The sequence below is a fragment of the Siphateles boraxobius genome, unplaced genomic scaffold (assembly GCF_051911475.1).
Source record: "Siphateles boraxobius isolate OS27281-9 unplaced genomic scaffold, OSU_SipBor_1 41, whole genome shotgun sequence".
Classification (NCBI taxonomy): Eukaryota; Metazoa; Chordata; class Actinopteri; order Cypriniformes; family Leuciscidae; genus Siphateles; species Siphateles boraxobius.
In genome coordinates, this window is record NW_027509042.1 from 37,560,194 (window position 1) to 37,575,663 (window position 15,470).

At 38.5% G+C, this 15,470-nt stretch overlaps 1 protein-coding gene across 10 annotated transcripts in view; it reads left to right on the forward strand.

Annotated features, from left to right (window-relative positions):
• The first annotated feature begins 478 nt into the window (after window positions 1–478).
• pcnt (pericentrin) overlaps window positions 479–15,470 on the forward strand; it is a 62,939-nt gene continuing 47,947 nt past the window's right edge. For 9 of the 10 annotated variants that reach the window (XM_077199420.1, XM_077199421.1, XM_077199422.1 and 6 more), the window contains exons 1-15: window positions 488–691; window positions 5,463–5,636; window positions 6,193–6,381; window positions 8,026–8,175; window positions 8,562–8,657; window positions 8,750–10,696; window positions 10,900–11,088; window positions 12,258–12,353; window positions 12,459–12,602; window positions 13,195–13,450; window positions 13,555–13,634; window positions 13,748–13,982; window positions 14,676–14,776; window positions 14,867–14,978; window positions 15,179–15,425. In XM_077199420.1, the coding sequence (XP_077055535.1) occupies window positions 647–691; window positions 5,463–5,636; window positions 6,193–6,381; window positions 8,026–8,175; window positions 8,562–8,657; window positions 8,750–10,696; window positions 10,900–11,088; window positions 12,258–12,353; window positions 12,459–12,602; window positions 13,195–13,450; window positions 13,555–13,634; window positions 13,748–13,982; window positions 14,676–14,776; window positions 14,867–14,978; window positions 15,179–15,425 (4,061 nt within the window). In that variant the 5' untranslated portion in view covers window positions 488–646. Of the gene's footprint in view, window positions 692–5,462; window positions 5,637–6,192; window positions 6,382–8,025; window positions 8,176–8,561; window positions 8,658–8,749; window positions 10,697–10,899; window positions 11,089–12,257; window positions 12,354–12,458; window positions 12,603–13,194; window positions 13,451–13,554; window positions 13,635–13,747; window positions 13,983–14,675; window positions 14,777–14,866; window positions 14,979–15,178; window positions 15,426–15,470 lie in introns of all 10 variants that reach the window. The other variant, XM_077199418.1, reaches the window with a different exon arrangement.

A 15,470-nucleotide genomic window follows, 5' to 3' on the forward strand; every position in this document is an offset into this window, starting at 1 on the left:
AGGTAATGATGATGTTTGTTCTCTTTTTTATTATTCCATATTTCTAATATTATATTATCAAAAGTGTATTTAATTGGTCTAGCATTATCGAGATGATATAAGGTGAAGAAAAAAACTTTTGTTATGTCGTTTCCGAATTCAGCCTTTGTTACTGGTTGATCTTATTTACCCGGGCTTTTACCCGCGCCTCTCATTTGTCAATCACAGCCACTCATCCTATCGGAAACGACAGTACAACAACAAATTGACAACCTACGGGGATGTCGTTTCTCTCTATCATGCTCCGCGATAGGCTATAGAGGTTGTCAATCAAGGGGTCATGCTTGCAAACGCTTTTTAATTGGCCATTCGGGCCCAATGCGTTTTAAAAGAGCAGGTGAATTTCTGCAACAGGAAATGTCATTGGCTGCCAAGTTCACGTTCTTTATTCTAATTGGTTCTCACATACTGTCAATCCGATAAGGGCGGGGATAAACACATTCGCGGCCATGTTGAAAATTACACTGACAGTTACTCCTTAGGAAAATCACTCAACTCACAAAACATTGCGAAAAATTTGTTAGGAGAGTTTTACAGAAACATTTTTGCCTGCTTACTGCCCACTTGAGCGTTTCCTTCATTCCCATGAAAGTCCTTGATCCAGGAGATGGATCATGAAAGGCAGAGAAAATTAGAGGCCGGACGAGCAAAGGTAACGTTACGCGCTAACAAACATTAGCAGTAACTTTACATAGCCTAGGCTTGTTTTGAATTTGAATACTCCTTGATATTGTTTATGTCTGTAAATACATGAGCTATAACATTTTATTAAGTTTTTTCCCCTTTCATTTGAGATCTACTTCTATTTCGGCCAGCCACAGATATCACAGCCGTTCATATTGTTCTTTCTGCACCATGTCTTATTATAAAACATTTTTGGAACTAATCTGCCTTAATCTATTTGTCAGCACATCACTGCCTAGCTGTCTCACGATCCATTGTGCTGTATATTATAGTAATATCATTTCAAAGTGATAATGGACAAAATTAGGCTTAAACTACATTTCTTCTCAGTGTAACGTTACCTTTTCATTTGCTGTGATTCTCAAATTTAGAACAACAATGTTCCTCAGCTTGAAGGTTTTTTATTTTTATTTTTACTTTCTTACTTTTTTAACCTTTATATAGCTTTGAGTGTTTATTTGGAGTTTGAATTAGGGGGGAAAAGAACAAGTTTTGTATGCGAATTGTCTTGCTTTGTAGCGGAAACTTACTTTATTTGCTTATGGTATGTTTCAAGTTGCACAAAGTTATATTTGCTGTTGAATATGAGGCGAAACTGCTACAGCTCTGTCTCTAGGCAGGATCTGTGTGGCTCACAGGTATCTACAGTATATATTTAGCTCGAGAGCTTTTAAGGGGATTGAGGGGAAAACCGAGATGAAGTGACCGATCTTTCAATTTGCTTTTAAAGGTCTAACGCTTCAAATGATGTTAACAAGATGTTGAATGACTATTTATTCCACAGAATAATTCAACTTGTTATTTGAAAAGATACCTGTAGGAGGCACCACACGATTAAAATATCAACAGTGCAAGGATGCGTTTCTGGACTCTCAACATTGAAATTGTCATCATTTGCTCACCCCTATGTTGTATTTGTTTTTATGTGCAACATACAAGATTTACTTTTATTGTATAGGGAAAAAGTCCTCAGTCGTTTGTGTTCCACGAAATAAATTAATTAATGATTTTGTACTATGAGGTTGAGTAATGACATAATTCACAAATATCATACAAAAGAGCTTGTATTTTTCATTAAAAGTTTATTATTTAAAATTACATATAACCTTACTGGTTTGTCAATAATACTATTCAACTCATTCCAACTTCCAAACAATCAAGCATTTTCATCCACTCATCCAGCCAGATAATATCCCTGTAGTGACTTAATTTTGCTCAATTCACAACCAACTTGAATGCATACAATTCAAATTATTTAGTGGTTGGTGTACACATTCATAATCAATGTAAGATGCCCTATCAGAGGTGAGTGCTGCATTGTCAAGCATATCATTTGGCCTGAATCTCTCTTGCACTTGCTTTGGGTCATTGGATCCATACTGTTAAAGGGATAGTTCACCCAAAATTGAACATTTTGTCATCTACTCGCCCTCGTGTTCCAAACCTGTACACGTTTCTTTCTTCTGTTGAATACAAAAGAAAATATTTAAAAAAATGTTGGTATTGGTAACCAGACAGTTGATGGCACACATTAACTTCCATAGTAGGAAAAAATTACTATGGAAGTCAATGGTTGCTGTTACCTGTCTGGTTGGTTGGTTACACACCAACATTCTTTAAAATATAATCTTTAGTGCTCAATTATCGAAGGAAACTCATACAGGTTGGAACAACTCGAGGGATAGTAAGTAATGACAAAATGTAGTTTTTTTTTTGGGTGAACTTTCCCTTTAAGTGTTGGATTTAATTTGTAACTTTAGCCACATGAAAGGCATGAATGTTCAAGTATTTATCAGTTGATTATGTAATGTGTCTAGATGTGTGTGTTTGTAGATTCATTTAGCTCAAAGATTAACCTGTTGCAGAGTGGCTTGCTGGTTGCCATGGCATTTGTTAAAAATACATTGGTTTTTAATCGGTCAAAATACTTACTGTTGGTTAACAAGGTAATTATGAGCATCCCTACTTGCAAGCGAACAAAATAGGACATAAGTACTGTGATTTCTCTGTATTGTAAAGATAAATAATATACTAATGAAATTAATTTTCATTTATATTTATTAGGCTATACATGATATTATTATTAGGATGATGATAATAATAATAATAATAATAATTATTATTTTAAATGTTTAGCTTCCTACAACACCAGTAAATTAGAGCTGCATTAATCGTTAAACGATTAATCGTTAAAGGATCACACGGTCTTTATTCAAATACCAACGTGATCTCATTCATAATGACAACTATTCGCCTGTGTCTATTAAACCTTTGACAAAATCACAGCAGAACATTCAGATCGTTGTTGGCACTGCTGCTGACCCAGAGAGCGCAGTTGTCATGTATAGGTATGAAACGGCTTCACAAACAGTCAACAGTCTTTTCAACTACACAGTATCATTATTTCTGTTACAAATATTCATATTAGTTTCTAGTTCGGATATAACACTGTCTACAGAAGCGAGCAAAATTGAGTGAATCACCTTTTGAAAGTAACATGGCGCTTCATTATGATTGTATCAATTACATATTTACGCCACCAGGTGATGACAAGTGACCGTTCAAGTTGTTGTTGAATCATTCATTCAAGAGATTTGTAAAAAAAATGCTGATTCATCCAATAATGAGACAATGAAATAGAGTCATTGAATCATTCATTCAAACCAAAGTAATTCATTCAGATTCCTTAATAATTTTAAATAGACTGCAGCAATATACATTTGTCAGAACCTCTAGTAAATTACATGTTATTTTGTTTAGTTGTCTGTTCAGAATCATGGGAGAATCTTGCAATTGCCAGTTATAAAGTCCATCTCTGAGAGGAAAAAATTACAGACTTTTTTCTCAGAATTGCGAGTTTATATCTTTTTTGAGAAAAAAGTCAGAATTGAGAGCTGTAAACTTGCAATTGCGAGAAAACAGTCACAAACAAGCCCCCCAGATTTGTGAGATAAAAAGTCACTATTACCTTTTTTATTTTTTATTCTGTGGCAGAAACAATCTTCCATAGAATCATGATCTCTGTTTGAAACAAGAAAAAGGTGATTCTCAATTTATTCATGCAGCTCTAGTGTGAATGTAATGTAGGCTGAGACACTGTAAATGTCAAGGTCCAACTCAATTCGAATCAATTCACATTTATTTGTATAGTGCTTTTCACAAAACATATCGTTTCAAAACAGCTTTACAGAAAATGCATGTTTACGTTGCAATTTAGAGTGATCTGTAATCAGAGGTGACTGTTCAACGAAAAGACTTCGTTCAATTTGTACACTGGACATGGGTTGGAGGCTTGAGTTGGAGCTCTTAAATTTAAACTCAAAGTGCACCAAATTGCCATTTAACTTTAAATTATACATTTTCTTATGGGGGACCAGACCATAATATTTAGGCAAGGAAAGTTTATTTATATAGCACATTTCATACACACTGGTAATTCAAAGTCCTTTACATTAGAAGAAATTAAAATAATCAAAAGAAATCAGAATAATTAAAACGTTTTGCATAAAAAATAAAATGCTGTACAAACAGTCGGATGAACGGTGGCACAGTGCTCATTCAGTAAATGCACAGCTAAACAGATGTGTTTTGAGTCTGGATTTGAATGTAACTACTGTAGTTTTGACTACATTTAATCAAAAAGTGGAGCTTCCTCTTAATCCATAATATAGATTTTTTTTAAACGCACCCATATGTATTTGTGTATATTTAATTTTTATATAGATTTATTTATTTCAGATGTGCAGTGCACACCATTTTAGTGGATGTTATAGAGAGTGGCCTGAATATTGCATGTAAGCTGCTGTTCCAGAAACTGTTTATGGCATGTCGTCCCCTAGGCTTCAGATCAACATCTTATGTGTTTTGACATTCAGTGGGCGAAAGACATGACGGATTTCCTACATATTTATGAAAGCCGGTCAAAAGTAAGCAGAATACCCAGCTTGTTGGATTTTGTTTAAGTCTATTCACACTCCAATCTGGGTTAGAGGTTTAGTCCAGGGTACTATGTCCAAGTTAGGTCACAGTATTATGTGAATGGTTTGTGTGCATTCGCTCCTTCTCTTTTTTTTTCCTTTTTCATTTAGTTCTCAATAGGTTCTGCACATCTGCAAAAGAACATCTCTTCACTTGGCGGTCTTTAGTTCTCATAGTTGCAGACTTGCTCAGGAATCATAAGGCATTCTTGTTTGTTTGGTTGGTTGGTTGATGGATTGCTGTCATGTGACTAATTTAAAAGCCTTAGGGGATGTGCTGGTGTTTGTTCATAAGCACCATTGTAATATTTGGTCCAGCAGGGTTCATTTCAGCTTGCTTTAATCTGGAATAAGCTTCTTAAGGCAGCTGTGAGTAATGTCTCTTGCAGAATTGTGCGTATTTCAGGCGTCACCACATTTCCATGCTTGAGGATCAGGGATTCTCCAAAAAAGGAAGAGGATGATGAAGAACCCATCATTTTTCCTGCCTTAAGAATTAACCTCTGTTTGGATATTGTATTTTTTTAAAACCTGGTTTTCTTGCTGTTGTCTTTCATATTATGAACTAAATCATCCCTTAAGAAGAATTTGCCTTTTGTTTGGTCTAATTATGAGAGGTCAGTCATGCAGGACTCAGGAGATGCATCCATTTGACCTTTGACATGGTTCATATTTCAAGCCCAGCAAAATGCTGCTTCTATGTTCTTGCTATCTCATCCTGATGTACGTTTCCCTCTACCTGTCCCTCAACCTCTGGCGCAGTTTGCTGAGTTTAAACAGCGCCAGGCGAAAAGCAACAGTTCGAGCACGCAGAAAAAGACGGCGAAGAGGAAGGGCCCGACTGTCCAGACGAATGCCTGTTCCGCACAAGAGCGCCACCTAGAGGAGCCACAGACAGACGATTGTCATGGAGAGATCAGCAAGGAATGCTCAGAGGTTTGCTCTTAGTTTAAGTGTTTCTTAAATTGACAAAATTGTCCTGTTTCTTTGTTACAGCTGACAAATTATTAAATATGCGAGCACAAAATAGCATTAAAATAACGTTTGTGACTCCAGTCAGATGCATCAACACATCAGTCACAGTAATGCAAGCAAGATAAACCATTATCAAGTTCCAGATAATTCCAGATATATTCCAGAATATTTTCCAGAGTATCTGAAACGTCAGAAATGAGCAACTTAATTAAGTTTTTAACAAGATTCCTTATCTTAAAATAAAAGAATATATATATTGGGGGTAAAATAATGATTACGAACATTTAAGAAATGGGTCAGTTGATGCTTTCATTTAATTGAAATTAATGCCTAGTCTGCTTGACAATATTAATGTAAAGCCTTTCACTGTTCATTCTATTTTCCAGTCTATAGAATTTATATTTGTTCTCCCTTCCCATCTGACAAAAAATAGGTCAGTTAGCATAACATGGCTGGGGGGAATGTAGTCATGGTAACACAAACTGTGGAAAATGTGCATGTTTGTCTGAACATTTAGGCGTCACTCAGACCTGACGGCACAGAAAGCAGTGTTCCAGATGTCCATCAGTGCAGCAGAGAGGCCGATGAAACCAATACCCAAGAACAGAGCTCCTCATCCGAGTCTCTGGCAGAGCCGTCCGATCAGGCAGAGGGCGAACTTGCAGAAATGATTATAGTTGCACATACTGGCAAAGAACAACTGAAGGTAAACATTTATAGAGCACACAAGACAGTCCTATACATTTGAAGTTACGGTTTCCAATGCATTTCTGCACGTGTAGTGATGTTGTCTCGATACTGGAATTTCTATTTCCAAGATGATACCATCACATTTTCGATACCACAGTCAAAACTGCCATTTAGATATTTTTTGGTAGATATATTATTTATTTGAAACTTTAAACTAAATGTACAGGTCAGTAGAACTGATAAAAAAATTTCAAATGATAGCACTAATAAATACAATTGAATAAAAAGACAAACAAAATAAACATGGCTTTAAGTTTTTCAGGTGATTAACAGTAATTTCTGTAGTATTTCTTACATGAACACAAGTCATTTTTACAACAAAGATAATACAGTGTTATTTAACATTTAATTAAATCCAGATCAATGCCTACAACAACCCTCTACACACATCTTTGCAATAGAATGGCCATTTGCTAGTCAATTGTTTAGTGTACTCGCTAAAGTGACTTTTTTTATTTACATATAAATTACATTACTATTTGGATATACTATTTATATACTGTATATGATTTCACCAGATCAGCTTTTCTTTGTAAAATGAGTTTAAAGTGAGTTTTCTCTCCAGGTGGGTTTCAAATGGCATAGCTTTTTAAATATCTGAATGTACACTCTTAACATCAGTCAATCACGCATTATATTATGATATATAGATCTGTGGTGCGAGCGCTTTTGGTGTGAGTGAAAAACCTGAGGTAATAAGTAAAATTTTGCACAATACTTGCAACCCTGTGCCAAAATTCAGGCACTAACTGAACACTATTCAACCGGAGTTAATGAGGCGGTGTGTGTCAATGCGCCGTCGGAGAGCGCACAGCTGGTATTGGTGTCGATACTGCGGAAAAATTTGTATTGGAATCGTTTCAGTTATTTCAGTTCAATATCGAAATATCAATATTTTTGACAACACTGTGCAGTACGTTTGCCTATCCATTATTTCAGCACCTGAACAGACACCTTGTTTATTTGGCAGTATATTTGTTTTATGTATTAATGTTTTTGTAGTACATGCACTCAACTTTTTTTTTATTATTGTTTTATTTTTGTCAAGCTAATCCCAACTGTGTGAGGACTATAACTAACACTATTTTCTCAGATATTGTTGTGTTGAATAGCTCGCTCGAAATCTGAAGGAAGATTTGGTGTACAGTCATTCTCCTGAAATATAAATTAGAGTCTTCAAACTGGGTTACATCTGCCCATTTAACAGGTTTCAAGATGTATTCATAACCATGACCATGAATTAATCCAGAGGCAGATTACTGGTTTCTGGACCGTAGTGTTTACCATAATTGGTTTGCTTGCATTTCTGATGGTGTAGAGGGAAAGAAAGAACCAATTAGATTTCACGGATGAGTTTAAACAAATCCACATTATGGGTGTTCATTGGATTCATGGATTTAAGGATTATGATTACTTGCTCCAATCATGTTTTAACTTACTCTTACTGAGGAAGCCTAGATTTTTAGTTGCCAAAAAGTGTTTGTGCTTATTCTGTAAAATGTCACTTATTGTTTTCTGGAGTCCAATTTAGAAATATGATTTTGGAACTTTTTACAGAAACTTAAAAAATACTCTTGACTTGTTTTAATTCTTCACACAGCAATTACAGGCTGCAGTAGAGAAACGGAATGAGATCATATCACAGCTTAGTAAGAACCTGCAGGTGGCGCTGCAGAGCAGAGACCAGGTGCAATTGGAGGCACAGCAGCTCTCGGGTCAGATTCAGGCTCTACAACAGCAACTACAGCAGGTAAACTTCATGCATTTAAAAAAAAACATCCATAGTGTATCTAACTCCTGCATTGATTATTCAAATACACCCATTGACATTTTTTGAGTGCTTTCTCAGATTTGCCTAAAATGTGTACATTTGGGGTTGGAAAGAACCAAATAGAGACATGCTAGTTTCTCTTTGGCATAAAAAAAAGATAATTAGTGTTGACTTTTATCAACAATGCATCTAATCCCTTGAATATTAATGGTCTAATATGACTGTTTGGTCTCCTTAATGTCTAAATCAACAAAACCCATAAGTTATTAGTCCCCATTGTGCAACAAATCATTTAATTTTTGTTCTTCACAATAAAACGCATCAGTAAATGAGTCTAAACCAATTAAATGTAATACTCTTTTCAGGCTAAAGAATATCTACGTACAAAAAGTCAAGGGTTTGTGGATCCGACCCAGGCTGCTCCGAATCAGCTGCATGAACAGTTGGAGGAGTCACAACAGGTCAGGCCACTTGTATCTTTTTGACAGTTAACCTTGCAGAATGAAGCAAAATATGCATTTGTATTAGTAACACAATTATTTTTTTTTTATAGGTGACTAAGGAGCAACAGTGCCTCTTGGCCCAAAAAGAAGCTGAGATCACAGACCTGCAACAGAAATTGTGTGTCATGGAAAAAAACCTTTCTCAGCTTCAACATGCCTTTACCCATAGAAGTGCTGATCAATCAGACCTAAGGCTTGACCAACACGGTGGTTTAGATTTATCTAATGTGAGCCTTCTGCTCTCAGAGAACAGTCCTGACTCAAACTCTGAAGCTTTAACGCAAAGCCTTAGAGCTGAGCTAGAGGAAGAGCGTAAGAACAGCCAGCGAGCTCAAGAACAAATAGAAGCTTTTCAGAAGAGGGTACAGAGTTTGGAAGATGAGAAGACCCAGGTGGAAGCTCATCTGGCTGCGTTTGTGGAAACACAAGCCCAGGAAGCCCAGCATTATAAAGCAGAGAAAGATGAATTGAACCAAGAAATGGCCAGATTAGATAACCTTGTCAAGGAGCTTCAAAATCGTCTTCATGAAGAGGAGGAGACAGGGCACCATATGCGTTCCAAGTATGAAGCTGATATTTCCAATTATGATCTCAGGCTTCAGAATCTGGAGGAGGAAAGGGAGTTGAATGTAGCCCAGCTTACCGAAGCTCACGAGGCTGCATTTAGGCGCCTGCAGGAGGAGCACTCTGTTGAGATCCATCGCATCAAGGAGCTTCTGAACCAGGCCCAAAGTCAACATTCTGATTCTCATCAAAACGTTTCCAAAGACAATGTTGCAGATGTACCCTGGAACATAGTCTCCAAAGAGTACTACAGTGAGGAGACAGCCATTGAGTGTGCTGTCAGAGACACCTATAGTTTTGATGTCTCTACAGGGGGTTTCCAGGATGTTTTGATGGAGCGATACTTGGCTTCTGAAGGGTCTCAAGGAAGTTTACTTCAAGGGAGTCTAGAGGAACGTAGCCTGATTGAGAGCTCTGAGACGTCCAGGTTTGAGCTCGACAGTGACGTCATATTCCATGCTTCAGATTACCCTAATGTCACATCTGATGGTGATAAGTCAGAGCCAGGACTGCCCGTAGTTTCTGCCATTGATGGGCACCAACCTGATGTAATGTCCTTCAATGATGCCCAGTGGCAAACCTTAACCTCAACCATTGAAGAGCTGAATCACAGTGCAGCCACTGTGGACTTGGCTAAAGAGCTTCTGATCCAGCAGTGCCAAGACCTGACAGAGCAGTTAGAGGATCGGGAACGGCAACTCGAGGTTCTTCAAGAAGAGGTTCGGCGCTCTGCGGAAGAGGTCGAGGAGGCGCGGGAGCGTTGGAGCAAAGCTTCGGAGGAGCTTGAGGAAGCTAAGTGGGAGCTGGAGATGGAACGTGAGAAAAGAATTCAGTACGAGGAAGTTATCAGCCAGAAAATGAATGAAGACAACCTAAAGAACATACTGAGTGACCTGCAGGTTCAGGGCAATGAAAGGATAATGCCACACAATACTGATTCTGATAAGACCTCAATCCCTTTGTCTACAGAGGAGTTGCCAAATGAACTAAGGGAAGAAAAGGCCCAATTGGTGCTACAGCTCAAACTTCAGGAGCAGCTAACAAAGGATATCCATGAGGAGAAAGACGCTGGTGACTCTGTAAGTAGTGAGTTTTCCTCTTTGGAAGCTCAGAGAGATGAGTTTCAACTTCAACTGGAGCAACAAAGGGAAAAACACCAAGCTACTTCAGTGCTGCTTGGTCAAAGGACGTTACAATTGGATCAAGCCGATAGAGAGATTCAGCAGCTCAAAGCTGAAGTAGAGAAGAAAGCTGGAAGGTTGCTGGTCTTGGAGGAAGAGAAGACAGACCTAGAGTCTAAACTAGTGTGCCTTAAAGAGAAGCTCACCAACATGGAAGAGGAGAAAGCTACCCTGGAAAGACGTCTTGAAGTTTTCGAGGACCAGGCAAAGAGCATGGAGAAGGTTCTAGAATCAGAACTGAAGAACTTTGAGGTTTGAATCTTAATTGCTCTTTTAAAATATGCTATGTCTAATGCGTAAACTACAATATCTGTTGCTGGTTAAAAGTTGAGTAATAAGTAAGAACAAATGCATGCATTTGTGTGCTCTGTTTTTTCAGAATGTGGAAAACCTGGAATATATTATTTATTTGACATGAATGTGATCCTCCAAGTAACTTGTACCTTTATCTTTAGCACCAACTTGAATCAAAGGATGCAGAGCTCAAGGAAGTAAGGGAAGCACAAGAGAAGGCAGAAGAGGAATACATGGAAAAGGAGAGTGCCTTAATGAAAGAACTAATCTCTGTCAAACAGAATCTAGAGGAAAGACAGGAACAACATGAGGAGGAGCAGAGAATCCTGGAAGAGAAACACCAGAAAGAGGTGAGTGAAGGTTGTGACGGTCACTAGGGGAGAATTTCCGTAAAAAAAAAAGTAATGAGTAATGTACTCATTAAGAGACAAGAAAATTGCACACTCAAGCCTTTTTGGTCAACCTTAAAAAAATCTGCCCTCCACACACCTGACTACCAAAATATTTTATGAACAATTATGAAAATGTGAATTATGTAAATAATTATTTGAATCAACCTGCAATGAAAAACACCTACAATTGTTTCACTTTGTATTGCATTTAAATATATAAAAAAGAGAGATTAATCGTTCAGGACTTTTCTGTTCACGAAATGAAGAGGTACTGTTCTACGGCAAGGATCTTCTATATAGACCCATTTTGCGCCGACGGCACAGTTACGTCACGGCGCTAACTGGAGGCAAAACAAAGTGAAAACTGGAGGCGGCAAATACAAACCAGCACAGATTCGGCTACATAATAAGGAGCTTAAATTAGTATTATTATTATTGAATGTCATCTTGTTGTGTTGTTGGGTGCTAGAATCAATGAAAAATGAATATGCTGTATCTGGAATTTTTATAGAAAATATTCACAACATTAAAATTGCACTGTAATGTCACTCTTTACATTGTCGTCTTCTTGGGGCTGGCTTGGCAGAACTGCGGATCGTACCACAGAAGTCTTGTACATGACCATTCAGCACATAGTTATAGGCATCTAAAGATTTATATGCCCTCAGTTTCTCTTTACGCTCTATTTCTCTATCGGAAACAATCACGGTCCTGGACAGCGAGTGACCTTGCACATTAAGATAAAATCGGATTTTCTCCAGTCATTGTTAAAAAAACAAGCTAACAAAACTTGCAAACTAACGTTAGTGAAGCGGCCAGAGTGATCGTTCTGCCTCCACCTAAGCTCTGCCCACAAAAAAAAGTCACCGTTTACCAACTGTAAAGGGGTCTATAGGGCTTGTTCAGATGGTGCGAAGTCGACGGTCTAAAGAAGAAAGATTCAGTGGGATTGCCGTTTGGAGCGGCTTATAAAAGCAGGGAGCCAACTCCCATTCACGCTCGAACGCAAACTTTGCCATGGCTGTTTTTTTTTTTTTTTTTGTAGATCTCCTGGACCCCTCCCCCCGCAATTGCATGAAATGCTGTACATCCATAACCATTGATGTCTTATCTTTCCCTACATCCAGGTTAAATACTTGAATGTTCGATTTGAGCGGGAACTTTCTGAGCAAATTGCTCATCTGGAAGATGAGCAGAAAAGACAGACCAGCTTGATCAAACAGGTTAAACAACTTACTATTTTTTACCTATTTATTTTAGCCATGTGTATATCACCCATTCATACAAGACCTGTCCCTTAAAGCATTTTGTCGACTCTGCTGTACTAGGTCTATGAACGGGAGCATGAGAGGGAGTTGACGCAGCTGGCAGCCCAACAGAGTGAAGAAATTGTCAGACTTAAAGATGAGCTTGTCAGTGATCTTCAAGACGGGCTGGAGGCTGCACACCAGGCTGAGCTACTCCAAACACAAGTACCTTTTTGTTTTTGATCTCATTTGATTTTAAATTTGGGGGATGTTTTGTAATATAAGGCCTGACATGCTGCAATTTGTTCAAAAGCTTGGGGTCAGTAAGAGATATTTTTCATAAATAAATACTGTTATTCAGCAAGTGTGCATGAATAAAGAGTCAAGGTAAAGATACTTTTAATGATGGTTTTCACAAAAATATGAAGCAGAACTGTTTGTCGATGATAACAATAATGAATGTTTCAAATCAGCATAATATAATGATTTCTGTAGAATTATGTGAGACTGAAGACTTGTGTTATGGCTGAAGAGCCAACCTTTTCAACAATGGTGTGTATTTTTTTAATGGTATGTGGAATGGAATATGCAGCTACTAAAATTAGTCTTCCATGTAAACATGTAAATGTAAAAAAAGAAAAGCTGTAAAAGCCTTTTTCTTGGCCAGTTGTGTACAGCTCTTCAGCAGCATGAGCACAGGAATTCAACAGCTGCCTATTTTTTATAGCAGTGCAGCAGTGTGCTATTCTAAACATACTCATTCCCTCAATTCCACTCATCAGCTAAAATGTTGGTTGATTTTACTCTCTGTAATCAGAGCAAGCACAACCTGGAGCTTGAAGCCTTGCGTCTCAGCCTGACCAACTTGCACACAGCCCAGTTGGAGCTTTCTCAAACCAACATGCAGAAAGATAAGGAGGTGGCCCTTAGCGAACTGCAGACCATGTTACGAGAGAAATGGGCTCAGGAGAGCGCCATGCTTCAGACGCGCCAACAGTTTGAGCTGGAAAGAGTTCGGGAGCAGAACCGAGAGCAGGAGCAACGAAACAAGGGACTGTACCAACAAGAGATTGGTGAGGGTTTGCCCTGTAGTTTCATTCAAAGTTTATTCTTTTTAGCATTACTCTAGTACTGTGACGTATATGTGTGTGAGTGTATTTGTTCTTTCACTGTATAGATAATCTGAATCAGGAGTGGGAGAGGAGAGTTTTGGAAGAGAAAAGCTTTATGGAACAGTTGCAGGGCTGTAAACTGGAGGTGAACTTTTTCTCTTTTAATGGGCTGATATCTTGACCCACCGAAATATTGTTGCTTGCCTAGAATTAAGTGTGAAAAAGGCCTGTGTAGTGCAATTTTTATTTTCTCTGCAGGATCTAAAAGCCAAGTTGCTATCGGAGGCTGAAGAAGCAACAACTGAACTCAAGAGTCGATTAAATGATGCCCATCATAAACTGAGTGAGACCCAGAAGGCCCTCACTGAGGCTGAAGCAGCTTTGTCTGAGACGCAGTGTAGGCTAGAAGAACTGCAGCGTTCCACAGATCAAGACATCAAGAATCTGGAGAAAGAGCTCAACCAGGCCTTGAATGATAGAGATGCTGCTGCACGTGAGTGTCGTTTAAACCCCTGTATAAACTAAGCCATATTGGCAGTGATCTGTTTTCTTGCTTAGTTTGGTTTTAGGCATATAGGAAGGAAGACAGCAAGGTCAAATTTATTACAGTTCCGACGAGATTGTATTCAATCAGCCCGAAACAAACTCTGGAGCGGTTCGATTCGATTGTGGTGAAAAACTCAATGCAACCCAACAGGCCAACAAACCAACAGTACAATAATTCATAATGGGATATGCTTTACGTAAAGAGCAGCAGTGTCAGAATCTGTGTGTGAAAACATTAGAGTGCCTCTTCATGTTAAAATGACAAGTTAAATGCTCTTCTCAAAACCAGAGCATTGCAAGAATGCTGTCATGGAGAAGCCTTGATTTCCACTCAATGCAATTTAATTAGTTAGAACAGGAATTCGTATGTGTGTGTGTGTGTGTGTGTAATGACGGCTACAGATAAAGCCACAGTGTCATCTATCAAGATGGATTAAACAACCACAGAAAATAAACATGTGCACTCTGACCAATGAGAAGACCAATGACTTACATAAATGGCATGCTTTGAAATGTTGCCTTGTGAAGTGAACCGAACCAATAAGAAAATACAACTTTGTAACAATTGGAGTCCCAGTTTTGGATCAAAGCTAACTGTTCTGAAAGTCTGAGCGCTAAGGTCCCATTCTTTCTCCTGCAGGTGCAGTTGAGGAGTTGATTGCATGTCACAAGGCAGCACTGCAGGAGAAACAGGAACATACCCAAGCCTTGGAACAGAGAGAAAAAGAGCTGACGCAAGAGGTACCATACAAATCTTGCATTTGTTGCAACATACTTGTAATGCAAATGTTTTCTTTTCATTTTGTACTGAAGCAAACATGTTTGTGAAAGGTTGACCGTCTGCAGTCAGAAAGGGAGGAACTGAAGGCCAGTTCAGAACAGGAGATCTCAAACCTCTGGTCCCAGCTGGAGTGCATGAGAACCAACAGACAGGAGCTCGGAGGCATGCTGGGCTCTTTCCCTTTGAGACCATTTCTTCCTTTGAATATCACTATAGGCTTTTGCTGCTGTATTGTTTTATCCATTTATTATTTATAGTAGAACAGTTTTATTTCCTTCTGAACTGATGTTTGTGTTTTCAGCCAAGTTACTACTATTCAGTGCTTGCGTGAATTACAAGGAATTGTAATTGTGTCTCTGTAGAGCTGAAAGAGCAGCTGTTAGCACGCTCATCACGGGTTGATGACATTGAGCGACTGAAACAAGAATTTGCTCAGCAACGGCAGGAAATCAAAGAACTGAATGAGGCAGAGCTGGAAAACCTCCGCACATATTTCGAGAAGAGACTTCATGTCACAGAAGAGAGTCATCGGGAAGAAATCGCACTTCTGCAGCTGCGCCTCGTAGAGGGAGCTCTGGAGGACTCTGTACTCCAGACTGGAGATGCAAGGTTTGCTTGGATTTCTACATTTTAATATTTATTCTTTAATTTTGC